The sequence below is a fragment of the Chiroxiphia lanceolata genome, chromosome 7, assembly GCF_009829145.1.
Source record: "Chiroxiphia lanceolata isolate bChiLan1 chromosome 7, bChiLan1.pri, whole genome shotgun sequence".
Taxonomy (NCBI): Eukaryota; Metazoa; Chordata; class Aves; order Passeriformes; family Pipridae; genus Chiroxiphia; species Chiroxiphia lanceolata.
Window position 1 is genome coordinate 3,229,286 of NC_045643.1, and position 15,913 is coordinate 3,245,198.

A 15,913-nucleotide genomic window follows, 5' to 3' on the forward strand; every position below is an offset into this window, starting at 1 on the left:
TCACTAACTGAAGCTAAAGGGTAGATATTCCCATTACACACAACGTTTCAGGATAATAATTGCAAAAATGTGCCATTTTAGTAATAAAAGGTTGCACAGTATAATATTTTTCCTCACTTGGGGCAGGAAATAAATACATAGATGCAACCACACAGGAAGGAAGTATAATGTCTAAAGCTCTTACTGGTATATTTTTGTATTTATGTGTAGTAAGAACCATGGAGTACAACATTTGGTGGCAAATTATATTCAATTCTGTTAATATAATATGAAAAAAATATTTTAAAAGCCTAAAAAAACCCGACTTCTGGTATAACAAATATGTTCCCAGTACATCTTTGGGGTTTTTTTCTTTTTTTTTTTTTTTTTTAAATCTAATGAAACTCTAACAGAAGTATCAGTATTAAAATAATATAAAACTTACTAATATTAATTTACCAGATTTCACCACTGAAATGGTGGAGAAAAAAAGTGAGGGGAAAATCTAAATGGTCATTCAAGGAGGGACTTTACGCCCATAAAAGTATCAAGGTAGCAGAGTTTTCAAGCTGGGAATTACCAAAGAATATGTGGAAAAGATTAGGTAGGTTTTAGGCACTGAAAAGATATTCAGCCCAAACACAGCTGGTATATCATATCATATCATAGTATATGTGTAGGTGCTTTGGACATAGTAATAATAACAAAAAAAAAATTCACTAATTGCTATGTTTGGCCCCTCGTCCATGGTATTACTGGTAACAGTATGGGCTTCATTAAACAAAACCATCACTCCTTTTTGGGGGGATGTTTTTTAAATAAGGGCTGTGTGACCCACACATAAATCCAGAAATACGACATTGTTTGATCTTCTAAAATTCAGCTGGTATCTTAATGGTCAGCTACAGCTTAATAATGGCCAAAATGGTCAGAAAATTCTCGAGTGACATCAATGCTACATGAAAAGGCAACAGCTTCAAGAGACACATGCAAATTTACCCAAGAATCTGTTTTCTTGTGTTGAAGGGAGAACGTTGCTTCTCCCATGGAAAGTCTTTTTTGATGCACTACAATCAGTTAATTGTACTTCAAATGCATCTGTCCAAAGAAAAGCAACTCAAAATAAATCACTTTTGGATGGCGTATCCTGTAGAAACGATTGAAAGTGTTTGCACAGAACTAGGGCAGAAAAAGGATGACTTTGCTGGGAAAATATAAACAGTATAAACAAACTTGGGAGCCTGAAGCACGAGGACTGTGAAAACAAAACTTTCAAAATGTGAAAGTTTAGCCTTTCGGTTCTGCCCAGATTCTAATATAGCACAAAAAGGATTGCTAAGAAGAAATGCTCTAATGGAACTAAATTTCATAAGATCTTCTCTTGTACCACACTGGCTGTGGAATTCTCCATCAACATAACAGGTAAGAAATAGGCTATTTTCTGATGCTCTTTGCGCAAGCAGATTTATGCTGAAAACATCTGAATTGCCAACGTGAGTACAAAAACCAAAAATAATGTGTTGTGTGCACCTATAGAAAGCTTTCTCCATATTCTTTTCAATATTAAAAGGAAACAACATTCAAATGTATTCATTTCAAAATACTAACACTTGCTATTCATGGCTTTCTAAACAAAGCATGAGGTTTAGGATTAATTTACTTTGAAAGTCTCTTTAGAAACGTACATGTTCTCTCTTTAGTTGCTACGTTAGCAATATAGAAGTCAGCATGATATAGACCTGCATACATTGTAGACAGAAATAATATATATATTATTATATGTCTAACACACAAAACCACATGTATAAACACACTTATTTTACTGCCTCAAAGTTATTTGTTTGTCAACTCCCATCAGTTTTGATAATAGAAGCATTCATTCCTTCCTTGACACGGTAATATCAAGGATATAGTTAATTCCAGAGCTCTGACAAATTGCTGCACAATTCCCAGCGACAGAACAGTTACATGAGAAACTAAGAGACTGTTTTTAATAAGTGTAAAGCTCAGCTGAGTAAAGTGCAACACATGGAACTCAATGACAGAGCTCTCAGAACAGAGGTAAATGCCAATATTGTGTGTGTGCTCCACAGGAGTGACAGCTGATCAGGAGCACAGAAGGAATTTTGGGAGCAAATCAAGAACACCGTAAACACACTGGCAACAGATGGGAACAACTTCTTCAGAAGAAATTCTGTTTTGTTTTCCTAACCGTAGACTTGGACTTCTTATTGGAGAAATTCCTCCAATTGCTTTAATAAATAGCTTATGTTCAGCATTTATCACAGAAGTGAACAGATATATGCTTTTTAAGTATCACTGCATACACGTTATTATTAAAAAAATATCAACAGCAATAGTTTCTTCCCAGTGACTGTGGCCCAGTTTGAATCTTTTATCAGCATGACTTTGTGGACTCTTGTGGGCCCAATTCTACCCAGCTCCAGCCTGTGCTGGGAATGCTGTTGGAAGCAGCTGATTACCTTGAATGTGCAGAATCCAGAACCAAGTTAATCATTCTGCTGGTGGCAAAGGCACTGTGCTTTCCTTTCTTTCCTTGCTTTTGTTCTTAATTGTGTCCTAGTGTAAAATCTGAACGGCAATACCCAGACAGCCCACAGAGCAAACCTGCATTCCCAGAGTGGGTCCCTTCCCTGAGCCAGGTATGACATTAGTTATCCAGAATGAGACATGTACATCTGGGTTCTTCAACTGGAGCGCTCAAAAATTATGGAAGTTACCAAGAAACCAGCTGCCTACAGACTGCAGAATGCAAGTGCTCAGATGGGTGACCCAGGTATAATTCCTTCAGCAGAAAAATACCCACTTTTAGGAACTTCTTGCCCTTTGACAGTCGGTGGAAAAATTCCCGCTGGCTCTCAGTGGACCAGAGTTTCAACAGTTGTGTTGTATCACGAAAAGCCTACTCAAAGGGACAAATACTACTTTTCTTAACACAGAGAAAGACTTCAACTGATCAGAAATTCAGGGTACAGTAGCATTTGAAGGACACACATCATGCCATTCTTGAACTTGCAATGAATGTTATATATTCAGGTACTTAGTTTCGTCCAGTAAGAAGTGCATTGACACTGTTCTACACCACTGTCCTGCTGCTGCCTTTGCTTAATCTGCAAATAACACAGATTCTGACTTCAAACCTGCAAACACGCCCAACACTTCCTAGGTGTGCACCTCAACCTACACCAGTTACTCGAGAAAAAAAAAAAACAAAAATAAGACTCTAAGTCATTGAGCTGAAATACTTCTGAAGACAGTTTTCCCCACTGCACTGATCATTAAAACAACGTGAACACCTTTTATCTGAAGCGCCCCCTTCTTTGACTCAGTGTCACCAGGCGCCTTTTGTGCGGAAGATTTTCAAAGTTGGATGAAGACTTTGGGATTGCTCCTATACGCAGCAAAGTCAACGAGAGTTTGAGCAGACTACAGAAGCAAATACTGTAAAAATACAGGTTGTTATTTTTACTTGAGAATTTCAGACATCATTGCAGCATGTGCGCTTTGAAAGGAAACGCACGGATTCAAACCCAATCTTGCTCCTGTTTATCTAGACCTGGAGCATCTCCTTTCAACGCATTGAAAGGACCTCAGATTCAGAGCACATCACTGATTTGAACAGGTTTAAGCTGCTATATGCATTACAACTGCAAATGAATGACAAGATTCCCAGTAGCCACAGGAGGACTGGAAAGACTCCGCATTGGCGCAGTTGTAAGAGCAGCAAAGTCCATCCCCAAGGTATCTGGCATAAGTTAGTTATTTTTACTGGTATTTCATTCTTGACCCCTATAAACTGTACGGATAACCAAATGATTCATTGCAGATCAAACCCAAGTGTGATTTACAGCCTAAAGAGATTTATTTTCCTGATTCTACAGATCCATTGCTTCCACACATGAGTAAATGATCAGAATTAACAATTTCAGTACAGCAACCGCATCTGTAAAACCAGAGGATATCTCACCTCTTTTGGAAAGCTGAAGAACTGACAAGACTTTTAATTGCCTTGTAGCTGATACTTGGAGGCACAGAATCACACACTTCCCACTGTTCAATAGTTTCTCAGGGAAAGGAAGTAGCTGACAATTACCTGTCAATAAATCAGCTTGGTGTTTGCGGTTAAAAACCTCAAACAGTTACACCCCGGCACGCGACAGGCTTCAAACTCGACCTAACTTTTCCTCAAGCAAACAGAAAGTCCAAACAAAACAGAAGCTTTACTTTTCTTTAGCTGTGAAATTACCACACAAAATCTAATTATGAAACAACTCGAGTATGACCTCTTTCTGGTACAATAAGACTAAAGAAAGATTCAGGAAGAAAATCCACACCACTTCATCACCTAAATCAGCTTCTCTTGAAAGAGCCGCAGTTGTACTGAGTTAGTCTTAAGGACCCTTTTCAACCCAATGAGCCTCTAATTCTCTCCAGATGCAAAGACAGAAATTCGGTTAGTTAATATTAGAGGTTTGAGAGAGAATCCTCAAAGTGCTGATTAGGGCATTTTATCTCCCTTTCTACCTGTTTATTCTATCAAGGAGAGATATAACAACACCAGTTATAAAATCAAGCTCAGCGTTTGGCTCACTAAAAATAAACGGAGGTTCTCCTCATACCCCTTTCTCCCTGCAGATTCCATATCACACGCCTCGGTTCAATGCAAAAGCGCTGCACACACGCGTAACTCTCAGCGCGTTCAGATGGCACAGAACTGTCGCTCCCGGGTAAAACAATGAAAACTGTTTTTCCATCGCTACTCACCGCGCTGAGTTTTCACGAGAACGCTTTCAGACAAAAGCAGCGATGTACCCCGTTCCCTCCCTCCGCGGCCAAACGAGAGCTGCTGCGAGAGCCTGGTGCTGCCGCCGGGTATAATCCAGTGCCCGGGCTGCGGGAGCGGCGGCTCGGGGGGCAGCGCTGCCGCGGGAGCGCCGGGAGCGCGTCCGATGGAGCGCGGAGCGGCGGCGGCAGCAGCGAAACATCAGAGCTTCCTGTTACATCACCCGACCCCGCCTGCGGCCGGCGTTGAGTTACTTTTCCCTCTCGAATGGCACGTCCCGGAGAAAGCCAGGCTCCTCTGGCATCCGTGCCCGAGCCCTGCCATCTGCTCCCCGGCAGCGCCGCGCCGGCTCTGCCCGCACCTTGCCCCGGGGCGGCTGCGGCTCGCCCGCCCCCGAATTAAAGCTGCTGCTCTGAAACCACGCGCAAAACGCTCGCTCGCTGCTCTGCTGGAAAGGAGGAGACCACGGGACCTGTCCTTTCACGTGTCGAGCCAGTGAGATTCGTCCTCCTCCTTCAGCTAGACCCAGAGAAATAAATTCGTTTGGATCTTTATTGAGAGACAGGGAATATACATGAGCTGCTTCCTCCTCAGTGTGACTGACGTGAGCCACCTCTGCCAGCAACTGCAGGGGCTACATTACATCCCATACTACATTACATCCCATACTCTACAGAGAAATACTTCTATTCCTCAAATGTTAAACTGCGGCAAAGGTCAGAACCAAAGTTTTCAAATTCAAGCGAGTGTATAATTTGAAGTGACACTTTGGTTTTGTACCCAAGGAAAAAAAAAGTATTTAAATAAATAAGACTTTGAATATCTAGGGTACAAAAAAAGGCAACAGGAACATTAATATTGCTGCACAGGTCTCTAGGCTATATATTTTTAAACGCTGGTGATTTGAAAGCATAGGTATGAGCTGCCTGGCTTGAAAACTGCCACAATGGAGACAAAACAAAATGAATGGCAATCCTTTTACTAGCTGCAAAGAGATTTGTATTGGGACCTAAAAATGTTTCTTTGAGAGCATTTATCACTAGTTCTTTGTACAGTCAATACCTGTGCTATAGACAGAATCTGTGCCCACCAAATCAATGGGCAGTTGCTGTGTGGACATGACAATACCATGCTGAGCAAAGGAGGAGTTCCTGGAGCATTAAGCTGGAACACCAGTACTCCTTATGGAACACCATAAGGACCTCCCAAAGGTCACAGTGTCATAAGGACCTATCAAAATGATACCCTTTAATTTGCTCATAAATCAAGAAAAAGTATTCTGCTCGCTTCTCTCTACCTGTCACTCGTCCACTCTTTTTGCCAGCAGAATCATTTGTGGAACATGCTGTGAACTGGATGAGGGAATTCATCTGGCCATTGAAAATCTTTTCCTCAAAAAGGACAACAGCAAGAAACCCAAAACTAAGAGGGAAAATCACCCACAACCCAAACAAACATACAAACAAAAACCAAACAAAACCACCCCTAATTCAGGGTCAGGAAAAATTGGAAGAAGGAAAAGAGGGGTATGGACACTTTCAATCCATATGGCCACTGAACAATCTGAATTGTGAAATCACACTCCGGGGTTACCAAAAGAGCAGGCATATGACTTGAGTATTCATTTGGCACATGCAAGTGTTGGTGCTTCTAGGATCTGACATCAGGAGAATGTCTGAGTTTTATAATCAGTGAAGAACTAAGAACTGGCACTCTAAACCTCTAGGCAATGTAAACAGATATAAGCTGGGGATTAGCTCTGATTCTGAACAGTGATGGAAATGAACTTCTCTAAAATAAACGGTGTCACCTCAGGTAGTGGAATTTCATCACAAGTGAGCCTGGGAGTATTACTTAGGCCAGTCAGGTCTAGGTTATGGATTACAACATGGCACATTACACATTGTAACTTGGAAAATAATCCATGTATTCCAGCCAGGCACACGTGTTCAAGACAGGCTTCTGAATTAGCTGGAGAGGTGGATTACACGGGCCATGTTTGATTTGGCACATCAAATGTCATCTTGTTTGTTTATCTCTTGTTTGAATTATTATTTACAAAGTCTCACATTCTAAGTATTTAGCTATCATTGAAACTTACTTGCTGCTGCTGTACAGGCACCTGATTCACCTCACTGGTGCAGTTTGCACTTCAGAGATGTGCTGGCTCCCGGAATTTCTCCATCTCCCCCTCCTCTGGCTGCAAGTTGCCTAAATTACACCCGTACTGGCTGCCGAGTGACAGCGCGGGAGCGAGCAGCTCAAAAGGGGCCTAAATGTGCCAAACTACCCGCGCTCGAGCCGGAGAAGGCTTAAATCCACGCGAAGAAAGCAAATCCCGGTTCCCCCTTTCAGCACGGAGGGACTGACCCGTCCCGGCGCTCGCCGCGCCGCGCGCCCCCTCTCGCGGCATCCCAGGGGATAAACAGAGCCGCGGGAACCCCTCCAGGATTTAGTGTTGGATAAAGAACTCCTCATGGATAAAGTGTTATCATCGCGGGTGAACAACCAGGAGCTGTAAACGCGTATTCCACTTCACCCGAACCTGGTTTTTTTTCCTCTAGAGATACTGCTGAGAACAATCAGCTATGAGACATAACCCTCATGTCAACTTCTGCTGGATTCCAAAAACTGGATATGAGAAAAAGAAAACCTGCTAAGTTTAAACAAAGCCTTGGGCTGACAGAGACTGGGGAAAAACCTCCATCTGGAGAGCAGACAAGGATCCACTGATGTCATGGAATGTCCTGCCCAAGCCTGGAGAAACCATACCCTGATCTCATCAAACCTGTGCAGAAAACCCTTCATGTTTTCTCTCTCTCTTTGAGTTACCTGGCCCCCTCTGTAAAATCCCCCAAGCTAAAGTGGGTTTTTCCCATGAGGTAATTCTTAAGACCCAAAAGTTTGTAATTTAGGATTTCACCTTACCTCATCTTTGTAACCCCCCCCCAAGTTTAATACCATGAATATGTAAAAACCCCTGTTAAATATGTGAACACTGAACCCTTCAAATGTGGAGTTGTGAACCCAATAAAGGATTCCAGTTCCTTGCCTCCAAACTGGGATCGTGATAGCTTTATTGACACGCTACAAATTTCAATATATTTGACAGGCGGGACCTAGAAAAATGAAGATTTCCTCAAAATGTAAAACCAAATCTATCAGCTTTGCTATTGCAGGTGGATTGGAGGTGCAGAGAGAGATGCTGGCTCAAACGAACTGGAAATAAAACAGAAGCAGGGGGCAGAAAATAAAAAGGAGAAACAGGAAGGTGTACCAGTGAAAACGCAAGGAAAAAAGAATGAATAGAAAGACATTAAATTTTTTCTTAAAGATATTTTGCTTCATCATCTGCACGGATTAAGGGCACATAGCAAGTTATTGCAGGTCAGATAACACGTGGGAACTCATCAAACCTCTGTAAAATTGCTTCAGCTTGTTGGCTCCTTATGCTAGAGCTGGGGAGAAATCTCACAGCACCCTACATAATTCCTCCAGAGCAACTGGGGCAGACTCTGGAATGAAATGACTGGATGAATGGACTCCAGTTAATTGGAACTGTACAGTCACTGTAACACCTTAACATAGCTTCATGTTCTGATCTCTTCACTGTTCTGTGATCTGATTCCCTACTTTTCCCCATGTCACGCCTCAGTTATCTCCCCTACTATATCCATCCTTAAATTATCTTTGGGAAATACACAGATCTCTTTCTTTACTCTTGCATTTGGTTGTTCTGCAGATACCTAGGATAGAGGAATGAAAAGAAGTGAATGAAGGGCACGGAAGGAACTTGTGATGTTGGTGAAGATCATATCACAATGCAGTTTGGACTTTTTACGGGGAAAAAACTAACTCAATGCACTGTAGAGCTAAACCAAAACCAGGCAGGAAGACAGCTGGGTAACTGCAGGGCAGCCAAACAGAGTACATGCCCCAAGAGCAGTGTGCACTCTCAGATCAGTTTTTACACTGCCTACAACATCCCAGTTCTCATTCTCATTGCACTGACAACCCTGACAGACAAATCACTTTGTAATGTTTTCTTAGTCAATTGAAACAGAGGTGCTTTTGGGATGCTAGAACTATAAATTCTATTCTGCCTCAACGATGACATAAGAGATCCCTCACTGGATCACTTGTTTAATTTAGTGTAAGTAGTGGATGGGAAAGGAATGGGGGAGCACCTGTTAGTCCTGTCCTAGCTACAGCCATTCTGGGAGAAACCTGCACAGTCTTGGGAGCAACTGAGGATTCTCAGTGAGAAGACCCTGTTAGTTTGCAGTAGAGTTCAGCAAGCAGGAGGCTTATGAGAATGGGGAGCAGCCACAGAGCCAGCTTTCTTCTGGGACACAAAGGATGACTTTTCCTAGGCTTCCAGGGTACATTTTGTAGGTGCTGAATTCAGGCAGCCAGGGACAAGGCACTGAACCAAGAGGGAGCCTGAAGGAGAGATACTGCCATGAAATGACCCTCAAAAGAGACAATCTGCACACAAATTGATCTATTCATTGCTATCTTTTATATCTATTGTCTCATTCGGAATATTCTGTTTTAGAAACTCCATCATTCTAGTTTACAATCTTAAATCTTACAAAGTTTACAAATTTTTTACAAAGTGTTCTTGGTGGGACTGCTTCAAGAAACACCATGGACAAACCCCTTCCCCTTCCTCCCAACCACTGCAAGGCTGTGATCAGAGTCCCACCACAGCTGAAAACCCCTCCAGCTTTAGAGCTGGAGTCACAGCTGGGCACAGGACACTGCCCCAGGAACAGCTCTGTCCCCAGCACCTTTATTTAGGCTTGATGCTGAGGAAAAATTCACCTTAAGGAAACACTGCCACCACCAATGCAGATCCCTATAAACACTGGAGCTCTCTGAATGTTGCACTCCTGCTACTAAAGAAGGAGTTTAATTCTCTTTTACATGAAAGCTGTAGATGATGTTTTAGTTTAACACACTTAATTCAGCTCTGTCTCCAGTTTAAGGTATATCATGTGATCTGGCAATTATGGAAATTTTAATATTGAGAGCCCATGAGAAATTATTATTATGACTAAAAATGGAAGATTAGATGGTTTTACTCCCTTCACCATAAAATTTACACAAGGAGAGCTGCCCAAAATTCTGGATAAAATTTCAGTGTATTAATATCTCACTTCTAGTTACCCTCTCACTCTGATATTTAAAATGCATAATTGCCTACATTTTCAGCAGTAAAGCTTAGCTTTAGTTCAGTAACAAGGACAAAAGTCAGTGATCCCAGCATCTACATTTTTAAATCATTGCAAATATTTGCCACATTGCTTCACACATTTACAGCTTTAACTGTAATCCTTTTATGGGTATTGGTGTGTTAATTCTGATCTCACATTCATTTTACAATACTGTAATTATATGCATTTCAATGGAGTTAAATCTAGCCTGCATAACCTAAAATAAATGTGATTAAAACAAACCCAGTGTCTATTTCCTCTTTATAGCATAGACTTATCTTTTAATCATGGATTGAAACAATCATGTTTGACAAGTGATGATTCTTTGACAGGCATTATGCTTTCTTTAGCACAAAAATAGAACTCAAAAAGAATAATGCAGTAATAAAGTGAATTTGAATCTTGTCTAGATTTTAACCATTATGAGTTATATACTCACATAGTCTGTTGACTTGTTGCAGCTCTGACAATTATATACAACCAAACTACAATTTAAAAGCCTTTATCAAAGTAAAAGGTAACATTTATTAACATGAATGAGGAATACACAATAAAAATTTAAGCAGCTTAATAATATATAATCAAAATAATCAGGACAGTAAATATATTTTAGTGGTGTACACTGAAGGCTTTCATTCACAGGTGAAGAGCAGTTTACTTCACGTTTCCATAAAAATCAAAGTTGTATTCTTTCAGGGATGATTTCCTCTCCCAGAGCCTTTTACTGACTCTTTCTTTCTTTTCTTCTTGATTTTTATTAACTTTCTTCCACCTCGTTTCTTATTGAATCCTAAAGGCAAAATGAAGTAAGATTAGAAGACATCAGAAGATTATCAGAAATAAGAGAAAACTCGTTTAAATAAATCTCCTTAAAAAAAGAACATTGTCTTACCTAAAGCCTCCATATGCCTGACCAATGCCAAGTTGTCTTATTTCTGGTCTTTGTACACTGTCCTTTACTGTCCATCTTTCTCTCTCTAGCTCTGCCTCTCCTCTGATTTCCTTTTTCACTTTCCTAAGACTTTCAACTCTTACATTTTATCAGGCCCGTGCTTACTACTGAAAGCAGCAAGACTGTGTCAATGTGCATAGTATTTACCTCTTGTGACAGTCTGGGGCAGTATCACTTCCCATACCTTTCTTGCAGATCCTCAAACATGACTTTCTGGAGGTGAAATTGTTCTCATTCCCACCACAGCCGCTGTAGCTAAATGGGTGGCATCTTCCACTCGAGTGGTTGTAGAAAAATCTCAACTCTTTGGCTCTACAAAGTCCTCTGTCCATAGGGGTCATGCAGAAAGAAGGGATAGGAGGTGGTCCTAGAAATACCAAGAAAAAGAAGGTTAGAGACTGCAGTGTATCAGTTTTCTGCTTCAATATTATTTGAAATTTATGCAGAATTTACCAGTAAATTTAATTCTTCCTTCCTGAAAATCCAGGACACTTCACAAATAAGCATCTCTGTATTAACAATTACAAAAAATAGCACAGTAAATGTTATCCTGCCTTTGAATTTCCAGCAAAAGCTTACCTGAGAATTACAGCTTTGCCTATACAGTTAGTGAAAAAATTGCCTTTTCTCTTATAGGAGGTAGCACTCAAACTCAGTTAGAGGAGGTTCAGTATTTGCAAGTGAAGTGAATTAAAAGAAACCTGGACAGCTTTAAGAATATGGTGAACATTTCTGATAATTAATGGAGGGAATTACTGCTAGACATTCTGAAACCAAAAAGAAGGTAAAAGTACCCAGCATTTCCAATGTAAGATTCAGAACCTTAACCTTGGGGTTGCTGAATGACCACAGAAAGCTTGACCTAAGTAACAGAAGTTGGTCTGTGGGAAAACACTGAGCACCTACAAAAAAATAGCTTGTAATTCACAGAATAAAAAAGGATTGAATGTGAAGAATAAGTGCACAAATCAGGGAGCTGCTGGTGTGTTAGTGCTGCATTAGGGTTTTACCATTCCAGGGAGCAGGCTGGGGTTTGTTTCTCCATGGTTGCTGCAAGTGAGAGTTTGAGAACTGAAATTCTGGGAGTGAACCTGAGGTATCCAAAGTGCCTGGGCACTGGAACAAACTCAAGAAGCAAATCCACAAACTCGAAAGAACTCCATCATCTGTTGCCCTGGAGTGACTCACATACAAAATTAGAACTGGTACAAGTGATGCACAGGAAGCAAGAAGCTGAGTGGGAGCCACTCTGCCATCAGTGCAGGACCCAAAGGAGTGAGGAGTGCCACTTTCCCTCAGGAAGCAGCAGAATTGAGGGAGCTGAGATCCGAGTGCATAAAAGGAAATGTGAAGCCTCTTGCAGATACAAAGCCAGGTAGAAGTGGTTCAGTGGGAAAACAAAGTAAAATTCTTAGGGAATAATTTGGGTTTCAGCAGAGCTGAAGAAAATCTGTGGCCAAAAAAGCTGGTGAGTTGCTGAAAGCAAGAAGTTATGGATTAACCTGGACAATTCAAGAGGCTGACAAGAAAATATCCAGAAATGACATGATACATCTTATGTGTTTTATGTGTACTACACCTGCTAAAGAAAGTTCATTTGACAAGTACAATAATAGCTGAACTGTCCTGGTGAAAAAGTATGAACAATTGCTGGGAAATAAATAGAATGGTGATTTATGGAAAGCTAAGGCAGCAAAATAAAATTAGTAACATATTTGAAGGTGTTTTAGTAACATCATACTATCCAAAAAAGAATTTTGAAATTTCAAAATGGGGTGAGTTGGTTTTTCAAGATAGACTAAGTTAGTTTCAAGTTATAAAATGATCACTACTTAATTTCTTTTTATAACTGTGACATTACCAAAAGACTAAGTTTCACTCTGCAACCAGAGCAGAAGTCCCCAACATGATACAGTGTATATTAAATCTACTGTTTTATTTACAGTGAGGATGGAAGTTAAGTTCACCGAGGCAATGCTTTTGGTACTGCTCTATCTGAGAACTCCTGGGCGTGGGATAATTTAATTTCTCTCTAGCTAGAGAGGATGTTAGTTTTCAAAGCAAGTGTTCAGCAACATTGAAAACGAGCTTACCTATTTTAACCCGATAATTTCTGAACCTAAAAAGAACAAGAAGGCTTGCCAGTGAGGAAAGGGCCAAACAGCACAGGTTTGCTAATTATAGAAGAGAATTTAAATATACACTTCGTAATATGAATTACTTATCTGTTGTGTGGAATTCTCCAGTGAGTCCACAGTCCCCTCATGAAGGAGCTCTCACAATGACTGCAAGCTTTGGGGGAACCATGGGCTGCCTATGTATGAACAGTGCAGAGGGCAGAGAGGTGTCCAAATGCTATTCAGGATCCCTTCTGTATCCCTCCAAAAACTACACAGATCTTTGTCTAGATGATTATTAGTTAAATGCCCAGACACAAAACACTGTTCCTGTTTATCTTCAGAATATCTGCCTATTCTTCACTCTCACAGAAGCAACCACAGAAGCAACCCAGGAAGAAAACCTCTTAATTTTGCCATATGGAGCCATTTTTTTCTGTAAAACAATCTACGAAAACAAAAATTAAATTACTCATTGTGATTTCCTGTCTGCTGAAGATCATAAAAATTATGAATTGATTTTAACATACCGACCACTAAAAGACCTGTTAACTTCAAGTTACTGCAAACATAAAATATGGACTGTGTCATGCCCAGCCCAACATCTCCACTGGCAGGACAATTTGCAAGCCTGTGAGCCAGGATGTAAGCACAGTCACTGGAGCACTAGATTCAGGTAACTGTTCTCTGTTCAGCTCCAGCTTCCAACACTGTGTATTAGAGGTAACAGTAAGTTTAGATATTATGCCTGTTCTTGAGTTTCTGTCTCAAATATTTTGATTTTACAACCTCATTTTTCTGAGAGCTGTTGAAAAGTTCTCTCTCCTGCTCTTTCTGTGAAGAAAAAAAAGAAAATGAAAGAAGCAAAAAGCCCACAACCCACAAAACTACACAAAAAGGAAAGGGTACAGACTGAAAAGAGTAAAAAAAAAAATAAAGTGTACCGCTATCATAATTGTTTTCCCCAATCTAATCATTACAGGTTTATGAATTACAGATACCAACTTTATTGAGAGACTACTTGACATAGAAATGCTGGTTTTAACTCTATTTTTTCTCAATTTAAGTACATTTCAGCAGGTTTGGTTTTTTTTTCCACAGTGCAAGTGGCATTACTCATTACATTACATAACTCATTACATGTTAACATCAAGTGGATCATACAAACCCAGAAATTATTAAATCTCATTAAATGCTTTCTAACTTTTTTATACATACAGCTACATGGCCCATCCTCTGGTCTTTGATGCAATTTCCGTTTATCCCAAATGTCTGATTTAAACCTGTTTTAAATCTCCAATATCAAGCTCATAAACTTGGCTTTGCAATGAATATTACTGGCCAAAATCACGTGACATTGTTCAGGCCATGCACAGGGACAGGAAAAAACAATTTCATATAATTCAAATTCATTTAAGCGAATGGCGAATGTAATCTTCCAAGCTGGGTTAGTCAAATACTTTCAGGTGTAAGGTTTTCTTCTGGAAAATTACAATACAGTTAAATACAAAGTGTTTCTCAGGAACATAAAAATTCCATCAAAAACTTCTGACGGAAATGAGACCTTGGAACCCATCTCACATGGAGTTTTGGAACTGGAGCTCTGAAGGAGCTTCTCAATCGGGTTTTAGGCTGTATAACAGCAAAATACAGTGCAGATTTTTCTATTATCTTTTATTTTTGTTACTCCTTTTTCTTGATGTTTTGACTGATTTTTGCTTTGGTGAGAGAATAAAACCCTAAACTGCAATATCTGATTTTTTTTTCTGAAAAAAATAGGCCAATTAATTCTATACAATCAGCAGTAGATAAAGAAAGTTATAGTTCTCACCTGTAGAAAGACTCTTGTGCCCAACCCTTCACTGCTACCTAAACAATCTGCGTGTATGGTTCAAGATTCAACTCTTACAATACAGTCTTTTTTTGGATCCCAGACACCCCCCTCTCGGTGTGAATGGATGACAATGAACTGCTAATTAATCTCACTGCAAAAGAAATTTGAAATTATCTTGGTGAGCAGGGTGAAAGAGAACACAATGAGCACTATTTCTCACTAAACACAGGTATGTCACTTCCATAAAGCTTCAGATTTATTGCCAGGTTTGCTTCTGTTTCTCATTTCTGCTCACAGCAGAGCGAAAATAAAAGAATCTTCAAGGAGCCAAGCTCAAAATCACGAGTCATCTGCACTTGAGAGAGCTCTGCAGGTATAAATTGGTGCAGATCCACCACAGCAAACAGCTCTGCCAATTCACATCAGCAAAAGGTGTGACCCTGACTCGGAGAAGCACCAACAGGACCCACATCTGTGTGCTATTCAGCATTTGCTGAGTAGAAAACTGACTTTTGATCCTCTAACCCACTCAAAACTCGCAAATCAAACGTAGGTAAAGCACTTTCAATTTTCTACCACAGATCACTTTATATAATCTAAAAATGCAGCTTTGATTCTTAGCTTCAATTTTTCTTAACTTCTCCAGAAAAAAAAATTATTTTAGATATTGAAGCAGAGTAAGACCAGAACAATCTTCACCCTCTGAAGAAAGTTCACTGCTGGAAGTCCTAGAAATTTCATGTTTTTACGTATAGTTTGTTTAGTTTGGCCACAGAACAGTTTAAGTTTCTGAAGATCAAGAACTATGTTGGAAGTCTAATAATCTTATGTTGTTACAGTTATACATATCACTAATAATATGGGGTTTTTTTCCTGAAATCAAGATGGAATAGCATGTCAGTTTTGAGGTAAGGTATTCTATGACAGAACTCCTTGCAAAAATGTTTTATTTTTTCTAATAGTCTTTGTTTAATTTTTATGAATTAATCACACGAAATTAATTTAATT

The 15,913-nt window shown here is 40.0% G+C and overlaps 2 protein-coding genes across 3 annotated transcripts in view; both read right to left on the reverse strand.

Moving 5' to 3' along the window:
- The window catches only part of CALCRL (calcitonin receptor like receptor), a 66,913-nt gene extending 61,766 nt beyond the window's left edge, over positions 1-5,147 (reverse strand). Inside the window, exon 1 of one of the 2 annotated variants that reach the window (XM_032693598.1) lies at positions 4,765-5,147. Coding sequence is in view for 1 of the 2 variants with exons in the window: in XM_032693597.1 (XP_032549488.1) it covers positions 4,813-4,985 (173 nt within the window). In the remaining variant the exon portion in view is untranslated. The remainder of the gene's footprint in view (positions 1-4,764) is intronic. The other variant, XM_032693597.1, reaches the window with a different exon arrangement.
- A 5,108-nt stretch (positions 5,148-10,255) lies between these two features.
- The window catches only part of TFPI (tissue factor pathway inhibitor), a 33,624-nt gene continuing 27,966 nt past the window's right edge, over positions 10,256-15,913 (reverse strand). Inside the window, exons 8-9 of the mRNA XM_032693773.1 lie at positions 11,139-11,321; positions 10,256-10,792 (exon numbers count right to left, since the gene is read on the reverse strand). Of these exons, the coding sequence (XP_032549664.1) occupies positions 10,695-10,792; positions 11,139-11,321 (281 nt within the window). The 3' untranslated portion in view covers positions 10,256-10,694. The remainder of the gene's footprint in view (positions 10,793-11,138; positions 11,322-15,913) is intronic.